General features: G+C 36.6%; 1 protein-coding gene across 2 annotated transcripts; it reads left to right on the forward strand.

Annotated features, from left to right (window-relative positions):
* The first annotated feature begins 2205 nt into the window (after positions 1-2205).
* Positions 2206-9321, forward strand: LOC107851995 (nudix hydrolase 26, chloroplastic). 2 transcript variants are annotated; one of them, XM_016697040.2, is made up of 7 exons: positions 2206-2535; positions 3222-3272; positions 6332-6424; positions 6671-6765; positions 8309-8423; positions 8511-8612; positions 8984-9321. In XM_016697040.2, the coding sequence occupies exons 1-6, from the start codon at positions 2281-2283 to the stop codon at positions 8577-8579; spliced, it is 678 nt and encodes a 225-aa protein (XP_016552526.1). In that variant the 5' UTR covers positions 2206-2280; the 3' UTR covers positions 8580-8612; positions 8984-9321. The 2 variants fall into 2 exon arrangements, with proteins under 2 accessions (XP_016552526.1, XP_016552525.1); XM_016697039.2 differs by having other exon boundaries at positions 2220-2535; positions 9009-9321.
* The last annotated feature ends 850 nt before the right edge of the window (positions 9322-10171 follow it).

The raw sequence follows: 10171 nt of genomic DNA on the forward strand, positions 1-10171 counted from the left end.
TGATGAAAGGACACGAGTTTGGTGGAGTATGAGATAATTGGGCCTGGAAGGGTGGAGGAACTTTAGCCTAGACTATCAACATCCGACCCATGTCGAGAACTCTTTTGTTATTAATTATAATAGTCGTACCTTTGTCATTAGTCCGTTGAGCATTACTTCTCAGCTTAGAGCCTTTCAGGTCTGAGCGGTTAGCGTGACCCAGCCCAGTCCCAATAAGCTCATTGTGAGTTAAACCTTTGCCCTTGCCCCTTTCGTTGCCAGAGGTGGAGGCCATAGTAGGGGGAGATGCATAAATGAAATTTCGAGTTTCAAGGAACTTACTTGAGGCTGTATCAAAGATTTTTACCTTGATGTTTTTTTCCTGGGGGTTACCTTTCTTTGGTTGGTCCTTCATTCGTCTGTTGAAGGGAACAATGCTCCAACCTTCCTCGGATTTTGGTGTTGGGTCTAAGGGCGCTTGATGGTCGGTTATTGTTTAAGGGACTTCTATGATGCATTGGGACATTGTAGGAAACCTTCGCTTTCATAAAGGATAACTTTCTTGTGTTTTCCAATGGTAACCGATGAGATCAACGATGTTTTTATTGGAACTTGTATGCAGTTAGAGTTGCCGAGGTGCAAGCATCAATTTTAGCAATTTCTCGATGCCAACTCTTTCCAGTAGCATGGTATCGTAGAACTTCGTTGGAAATTGGGCAATCTTACCCATATCGCGGTAGTTTCAATTTGAGATTATGTAGGAACGAAATTAGGTTCCTAAAGTCGAATAGATAAATAAGATCCAGCAATAAACCAGGGTCCATCTTGGGTAACTCTCTTCTGTTAGAGTTCCTCTGAGAATTTGACTATGAAGTACTCTAGACCTAGATCGATAAGAGAGAAGTTTTCTACTATCTTCCATAGGTTGGTGAGCTTCTTTTTTAAGTATTAATGGTTGAGCTTTCTGCCCACTAGTTTAATTATTACCGAGAATCTCTAAGAGGCATAGAGGCGTTGATGATCCTCTGCCGAGAGATGAATTGTTCCGTCAAGGTTATTCAACAGGTTGCCTGAGGATTCAGAGGCCATTAGGGGTATAAGATTAGCGATATGAGGAATACTCCCTGTAACAATGTCGCTAAAGGAGATCTGGTTAGGGGGTCGATAGCTATAAGACCATCTCATAGATCGGGGGGTTCTGGTGGGGAAGAGTTTGGATTTGGAGGGTTTGTCATGCTCCGAGAAAGGGATAACAAGGATGGGAGTTTAGAGAGAGGTTGGTCCTTCTATCTCTAAGAGTTTTTTGTATGACAAAACTTCTTAACTTCCTTATGAAGTTGCCTTTGATTTTATTTGTTATTACCACAAATAGTGAAAAGAGCATCATTGATATGTTTGTCTTCCGCCCTGACCCAACAACTATTGTGGGTGGTTCGGCAACCCAAAAGATAATATTGCAACTTTTAACTATTTTTTCCTCGATTACTTGTATGAGCTTTTATTTCTAAACATATAACAAACTTTTTCTTACATAATTATTAAAAATCTATTTTACTACTTTTAAGAATGATATGATAAAATAAATCAAATCAATTATATCTTTGGTATGTTATATAACTTACTGTAACCTCATAGCAAATTTTAATCGACCACCAGTATAATCTTTTAGAAAGGAAATAATTGAATAAACATTCAGTTGAGAAATTACTGCAGGTAATTAAATTATATAATATAAGTTGACATTATGTAAAAATTGTCATTTAAAATAGTTCAATTAATTTCATAATCTTCACTATAATTTTTTGCTCTCTGTAACATACTTGTTTGGCTGAAGGCTTCCAAACACATCGTAAGTTCTTACAATTTAGAGTGCTTGTCCTAAACTTTAAATGGAGGGCAAAATTATCATATTTTGCATAATTTAAGGACAAAATTGGATATTTCTTCTTGTTTTGGAGCAATAAAAAAAGAGTATTTTTGAGTTATTTTATTATTTGTAGGATATATTTAAGTCAAATATATAATGAGATGTACTTTTGCAATAAAAATATAAACTATCAAAGAATATGGTGCGGTGGACAGAACTACTCCTCCGTTAATCCAGAGTTTTGAGTTTGAGTGTTGAATTAATTGAGTTTCAATATGAATTTTGGACACCAAATAAAAATTAAAATAAATAAAAATATAAAGTAACTAAATTGCCAATTGCCAATTGCCAATTGAATATATTTGACTTTTGCAAGTGAATATAAACCAATTGCCAATTGGTACCCAAATACAATGTTTTTGGGAATATGTTAAATGGCATTATTTTGTCGATCCATCATCTCTACCTTTCCACTACCTCGTTTTCCATTGCAACTCAATACCTCAATTCCTTCCCCATATTACCCTCCTAAATCCCACCAAATTACCGCTTTGCCACTCCTTCGTTGCAAAACAGTTTCGTTTGCTTCACTGTCATCACAGTCGCCATCATCATCATCAATGGAAAATCCACCAGAAGGTTACAGAAGAAACGTCGGCATTTGTCTTATGAACCCTTCCAATAAAAAGGTCTCTTCTCTTTCCTCATTTAATAAAGCAATCTATGTATGTTAGTATAGTACTCTCTCTGTCCCAATTTACCTGACATAATTGGTATTTCAGAGTCACTTATGTGGCATAGTTGAAATTTCGAAAGTCATATACTGTGGCATAGTTGAAATTTTAAGAATCAACCAAATTTATGTATGCTATTTAGTACTCCCACAGTTAGAATTTAGAGATTGATTTACTTGGCACATGTGGAATTTCGAGCCATTTACGTGGCACCATTGGAATTTTTGTTAGTTTATTTATGTGGCACAGTTGAAATTTCGAGTGTCATTTATGTGGCACAGTTTGAATTTGGAGAGTCATTCGCGTGATGCACTTGAAATTTCGAGTGTCATTTCCGTGGCACAATTGAAATAATGAAATTTCAAGTCACTTATGTTGCCCACTTGGAATTTTGAGTCATTGAAGTAGCACAGTTGAAATTTCACGAGTAATTTCGAGGATCCTGTTTTTCTTTGACTGAAATTTCTTTATAGTTTCGAATGTATAAATTTTATTTCAAGAAACTTGAATTCATTCTCTAAGTCTAGAAATTTAAATTTTGAAATTTCAAATGTGACACGTAGCTTGGGACAGAGGGAGTATTTGTTTTCTCTTTGATTGAACTCTCTTTTTCTCAAAAATTTAAATGTAAAATTGTGCAGATTTTTGCTGCTTCAAGGCTTGATATACCAAGTGCTTGGCAAATGCCGCAGGTAAATGATGTAAATTTCAATTGGGTTTCTAGTAATTCTTTTTGTTTCAATTGTTGAAATGTGTTATATTTGAACTCAAATAGCGTAGTCACTTATGGTTGTTGGGGTTGGGTGGGTGGGTAGGGCAAGTTGATCGTCTACCTAGAAATTCTTCTTCAGAGCTAAGTCCTAAGGAGGTAGGTTGGAGTGTACATGAGTAGTTTAGTGTCTCAAACATGGAATGTAGTACTAAAGGTTCCAAACCTTTCGTGAGTGACTATAAAGTATTTGGATGAGGTGATTAGCAGGACAGGACACATCTTGAGCTTGCCGAGGTCCGAGGTCATGTGCTTAAATAGGAGGGTTTGGAGATTGCGGATTAGGATGGAAGTTTAGTTGGTAGTTGAGTGTTCTCTCATTTTCGTGCATGATAGGATTGGTGGTAGTACTTGGACCTTCTTTCTTACTAGTGATATCAGCACTAGTCTCGTAGTTTCGTGTTCTTCGATTTCAATTATCACTTGTGTTTTTGTGCTTCGATTATCGCATTATTTTGTTGGCAAAATTGTTCTTTCCATTGTATGTTTTGTGTTGCTCCATTTCACGTTATTTCATTGTTGTTATTGCTCTCATGTCTGTATTCTCTTTTTCAAACTACTTGGAAATTCCTTAATTTAAGCCGAGGGTCTATTGGAAACAACCTTTCTATCTCTATGAGGTAGGGTTAAGGTCTGCGTACACTCTATCCTCCCTAGACCCCACTTGTTCACACTGGGTATGTTGTTGTCCTTGGGGTTTCCACCACAAACGGGTCAAGGTTGTAAAACTCTTTCTTGTCTAGACATATCCAAATTTTGATGCCCAATACTCCGTAGATAGTTCGAACTGTATAAGAACAACAGTCAACTTTAGCTTGAATAGGGGAACTCTACCTTCTCTGATCCATTAGACACGTACAATTTCTTTGCCATCGATAAGCCCCACTATTTGTATTTAAATTCCTTCTGTATGGTGGGTGAGGTAGTTCTCCTTTTGTTTCAATTTATATGACATTCCTTATATTCCGGGGCATTCTAAATATTTGACAGTCCATTTATATTCATCAAGCTAACTTTTTAATCTTCACGTTAGTATTGTCTTCTACTTTGGTTATATATAAGTTGATCCAACATATTGAACACCTTGTCCAGTTAAACACCTTTGTATAGAATCTTAATTTTGGCCTAACGCATCAATTGATTTCTTGTCACAGAGGTGAATAGTATTCGCCCTAACTTGCTAAGAACATGTCTGGATGAGGTAACCTGTAATCATAAGCTAAAACATAGCTGATTGTGTTGCGGAATGAACCCAAATATCCTCACTAAAACTTAGCCACTGTTTAAAGCTAGCTATGTTGTCCCACTAATCATATCTGACTTCCTATCACAATCTACTACGGTAATCTACTATCTGACATGTGGATGATAGTAATCCATGAGTTTCTCATGGAAGTTGGAAGTATTTATAGGTGCCTCTTAAGTCCAAGAAGAGTCAAGAATCGTTCTTTAATTATAGTGATCAACAATCCGACAAGGAAAAGAAAATTTGCTTTAACACAGTGTAATCTTGATTGAGAAGGACAATGCAATAGGACCAACTATAGTACTGCAGTCCCGTAATTCTTCCCTGAACCTTGGATTATCAATTATCTGTTGGGATAATGATAAGGCATTTTATGTGCTGAAAGTTGTTTAGGAAATGGACCTTGGTTCTACTCAACCCAAAAAGTTAGCTCATGTGAGGATTGCAAAGACCATATAAGAAGATAATAACCTATTTCATCTACCGATGTGGGATATCTTACATCCCCTGCATGTCCTATGTTGGACATCAGGTTCGTGGATAGTATAACACGGGAGGTTCAATCCCAGTATTGAGATGGGTGTGGTCTAATATCACATTATGAAAATAAATCTTGGACTTAACACTAATTGCTAGTTGACAAGATCAGGATTTCCAAAAACTATATTAGAAACAACAATTCGTTCCACCAACCTTTACTGACTAGTCCATAGCGCCCTTGAACAGTTGAACAAACTGAAAGGACCTCTAATCAGCTCACTCTGAGGTTTGAATGTGGGACATTTAGCAAAAGCATGGATGACCTATATGGTGCAGCTTTTGGGTAATACATTTTAACAAATGTGAATGTTTAGAAGTGGTTCTGATGGGTTCCAGTAAACATGGATCTTTGAAACTTGGCAATAAGAGCGGAAATGGGGTTTAACATTTATGATGCCATATATACCCTTAAAATAAGTAAGTTACACTAAGAAATGGGTTTCTAGGAAAATTTAGTTTAGTTCCAAAACTAATGGCTCATGTTTGGCTACTACCATATTGACAATTTTGCCTTTTTCACGTTCTAAATGTGATTCTAAGTTTAACATGCGTGTACATAATGGGTCATGATCCAAAATAATGTGGTCACTTGAATCAAATTTGATTCATTGAGGCACAAGAGAAGACATCATACTAATCTATCTTGATGTCTTTGTCGAAGAAGGCTCTTTGGCAGGTCTCTTTTCCACATATGTATCAAGGCTCTATTTAAAATGGAAAGTGACTTTTAAAAATTGATGTAATGAAACTTCTTGAATTTTTTAAAATGCAGCAACAAAGACAAGAAATGATCAATCATCTTTCTAATCAGAAAAAACAAAGTTGCATTGCAAGGTCCAACTATTTGTAGTGAAATGCCTTTGATACATCTTCAAATATGGTTGTGTTTCATAAATGTGAAGTGCATGTCTATGCTTCTTCATGGGGAGAAGGTCTTGTATAGAAATAATTAAGCTTGTAAGATCTCAAGGTTCAGTTCTGGTTTGGCATCCTAGAAACCTTCATATGCACTTCCCTTTATTTGTCAATATTCACTTGTTCTCTGAAGATGTTAAGTTTTCTTCGATTTGAAATTTGGTATTTCATTTGCCATAAAAATTAGAATAAAAGAAAAAGTTAGAAGAACTGTATATTTTTTTCGAAAGCTTTGTCCTCTGCAATAAAATAAAGAACAACATATCTGGGTTTTTGATCAGGGTGGAGTTGATGACAACGAAGATCCGAGAAATGCTGCCATCAGGGAATTAAGAGAGGAAACTGGGGTTACTTCAGCTGAAATTGTTGCTGAGGTATGAAAATAGATTCTGCTGTCATCTTGAATTTGTCGTGTTTTATTTCTTTGGTTGCTCCATTCAAGGAAGGCCAGGAACAAGGAGTTTTAACCAGCTCAACAAAATGGCTGTGTTCCCACCGTTTAAAGTTGGCTTCCCTCAGCTGAAGAAACCTGAGTATATGAGATCCTTTTTCTGAATTAGATGCAATCTCCTGATTTGAGTAGCAGTAGTCTGGTTATTGATGTTCTGAATCTGATGTAGGTTCCACATTGGGTAACATATGATTTCCCTCTAGATGTTAGAGAAAAGCTACGGCATCAATGGGGATCTGACTGGAAAGGTCAAGCACAGAAGTGGTAGGTGCATCTAAATCAGCAAATTCGCATTTAATTGATATGGATTTAACATTAGAACATTAATGATGAAAAGACATTGCGTTTGCTAATTGTTCAAGGAAAAATAGTTACTTTAGGAGCTCTCAGTTATTGTGGCCATCATAAGAATTAGGCAGAGACTTGTTGTTAGGCCCCGGTATGAGGGGAGGTTGCGGGATTGTGTAAACAGAAGCAACAGGTATGACAAAAGGGATGTTTTGGCGGTGCTACTGTACCTGAGGAAGTGAGAAGGCTGAAATAACAATTGACCCATGTATATCAAGCTTGGATGACAGCTCTGCCTCTGCTATCCAGGGTTTTTCTGAGGGCACTCCACCATACCACTTTCAAAGCAAGCTCCACCTTCCGGAACAAGTGATCCGCTTTACCCTCCTGATTTTTGGCCATTCTATAATCTTCCTATCATCCCAGGTACCTCCAATTGCACCGCCCAAAAAGACCCTTTTTGTCGTACTCACTCATTGCCTCTGTTTACACAATCCCGCAACCACCCGTCATCTCTGGCCTAACAACGAGTCTCAGCCTAATGCTTATGATGGCCACTATTACTCTCCAGAAATGGCCTTTAGGGCCGCTGCGGCGTATAACCATATTGCTCAGTATGATTCACCTGTCAAGGATGATAAGTCCTGTAGGATGGGGAAGCAGGATGTGATATCCAGGAAGGCCAAATGCCAGGAACAAGCCCCAAGGAACATGAAGAGTACAGGAGGCACAATTATTGTGTCATACAAAAAGCTGTGTCTATTCCCTAATATCCGATTACTGACAAGTTTCTAAATGCTAAAGATTTTATTGTACAACATGAATGGTGACCCAGTAGCCCATATGAGGGGTTACTGTACCAAGATGAGAGGGGTTGGTGGGAAAAATGACTTGTTTCAGTCAAAGCTTGAGTGGGTCACCTCTGAAGAGTACACCCATCAAGATGCCAGCAAGTGGTACACAGAATGAAATGTCTCAAGCTTGTCTGACATGTAATACATAGTCCCTAACCAGGTTGACAAAGAAGCCTGGCGAAAGATTTTGTGACTATGGAGTTTATGTCTTCTGTTTACCTAGATTCAATCAGTTGTTGTATTAGCAATACATAAAAAAAAAATTCAGGTCTTATTTTGGAATTTAAAAGAGGTACTTACCAAATTGTGAAGTGGCAGTGCATATGCGCACCATCATTTTGTGTCTGTATATATGTTGTCTAGATGTTTAGACGTATGTTACCTTATTAAAAATAAGATGTTTAGACTTGTGTTTGGTAGACGTAGATCGATTGTGGTCCTCTTGAAACTGTTTTTTGGCGTTCCTTGATAAACAATCAGTGGGAGAGTGATTGCTATACAACTTGGTTTTGACGCACAGGAGCACTCGCGGATGCCATGCTTCAAAGTCCACTTCCTTAGTTACTGCTCTTTTGAGCCTCCGATTGCTTTTTTTTTTTATGCTTTTGGCCTCCACTGTTTCCTAATTCTGAACAGTAATGAAATACAATGTGGAAAAATTCTAGGTTCCTATTTAAGTTCACTGGAAAGGATGATGAGATCAACCTTCTGGGGGATGGGACAGAGAAGGCCGAGTTTGGAGAATGGTCATGGATATCACCTGAGCAAGTTATTGAACTTGTGAGTGAACCGTTTTGACCTTTGAAGTTTTTTCTAAAACAAATTAACTCCTATTGTTTGACTTTTATCTAAAAATCATGTCTGTAGGCAGTGGAATTCAAGAAGCCTGTTTACAAGGAAGTTCTATCTGTTTTCTCGCAACATTTCCAGCAATGAAACTGGTCATTTCTGAAGTACGAAGTTCAAGAGGTTCGTTTATCTAAAACCCTTTCTTTAATAGAGATTACCATTCCGCTACCATTCTCTTAGCAAATTTGTATATAAGCCATCATTCTGTCTTCATCATCAAAGCTCGAAGCGTTGAACCACTCAGGCAGGACCTATGAATACCCCTGTGTTAAAAACAGGAATTTTCTGTAATCTGATTACGTTCTTGCACGATTTTTGGAGGATTCATATTGCCGATCCAAACTTGTTTGGGATTGAGACGTAACAGTTGTAGTCTCTCGTTCTTCCTTTCATTTAATTAACCCAATGAGAAACTGCTTCACTTGATTTTGAAGATTTTGTACACTTCTCGTCGTATTTTTATGTGTCTAAAATTTGGTGATGCTTAACAGGTTTTATTTTCCAAAATAATGGCAGGAGGTCCAGTATGATTTTTGCAAGGGAGCTAACCTCAGCCGGTTTCAGTGAAATAAAGCTATAAACTTGTTCTACCGTGTACAATTATTGATTATGATGTAACCTCATTTTCCCTTTCCTTTTATAGAAAAAAAGGAGTTGCCCGACTCTTTGGTCTTCAGAACGCTGGTTTTAAGAATTGAGTCGTTGCCCTTCTCTGACCTTGACCGCCCTTTTTACACAGGGAAAAAGGGAATGATGAGAATTAAACTTTTAACTTGTTTTGTGACAGATTTTCACCAGTCCCAAATAGACGTGATGCATTTTGACATGAGTTTAACATTTGCCATATGCTATAATTTAGCTTATAGTCAACTTTAATCATAGACTTATTCTCATTTACCAAAGTAAGTACCAATCGCTCTTACTTTGTCCAGAATTATGACATGCGTTTCTTAAATTTCCCATCTTTTGAGATCAAATGACTGGCAGTCTATTATTCTTTCTAACTGAGAAATAGCCATTATTTACAAAGTAATTGATAATTAATTAAGTCTTGTTAATGACAAGGCATGATCTCAAGGGTAAATTGACATTGCATATATAACAGGGAAAGTTAATTACATATTTAGTTGGGCGACAAAGATAATTATATTCGTTGGTCAAATATAGAAAAAATATACACTGTTTTAAGTATACAAGAGATACATATATCGACTATTATTTTGGTGTAAAGTGTCACGGGGTTAATTATTGGAAAAAAATGTATAAAGTAGCATATCTAAGTATTAAATTACAAAAAATAACAATACTTTTATCAAATTATATTTTGTAGCATATGTATTTGTATTTTTGTAGCAACAGTTTGCAAAAATACAAAATACATATCGATCATAAGGGCAGTAAAAATCATATGTATTTGTATTTTTGTAGCAACAGTTTGCAAAAATACAAAATACAACTTGCTATATTAAGTAATTATGAAACTGTTGCTATGAAACTCATAATTGAAGGGATAAGTATGCTATTTCTAAATTTTGCCCGTCACTGTTTAATTGCAAGTTAGAACACACGGTGAAAAAAAAGTATACTTTGTAATAATATGTCAAGAATTATTAAGAGTCCATGATTTCATGTATCTAAACATCATAGGTTTCTAACAGCTCCACATGGTTAAGAAATTG

Source organism: Capsicum annuum, chromosome 12 (genome assembly GCF_002878395.1).
Source record: "Capsicum annuum cultivar UCD-10X-F1 chromosome 12, UCD10Xv1.1, whole genome shotgun sequence".
NCBI lineage: Eukaryota > Viridiplantae > Streptophyta > Magnoliopsida > Solanales > Solanaceae > Capsicum > Capsicum annuum.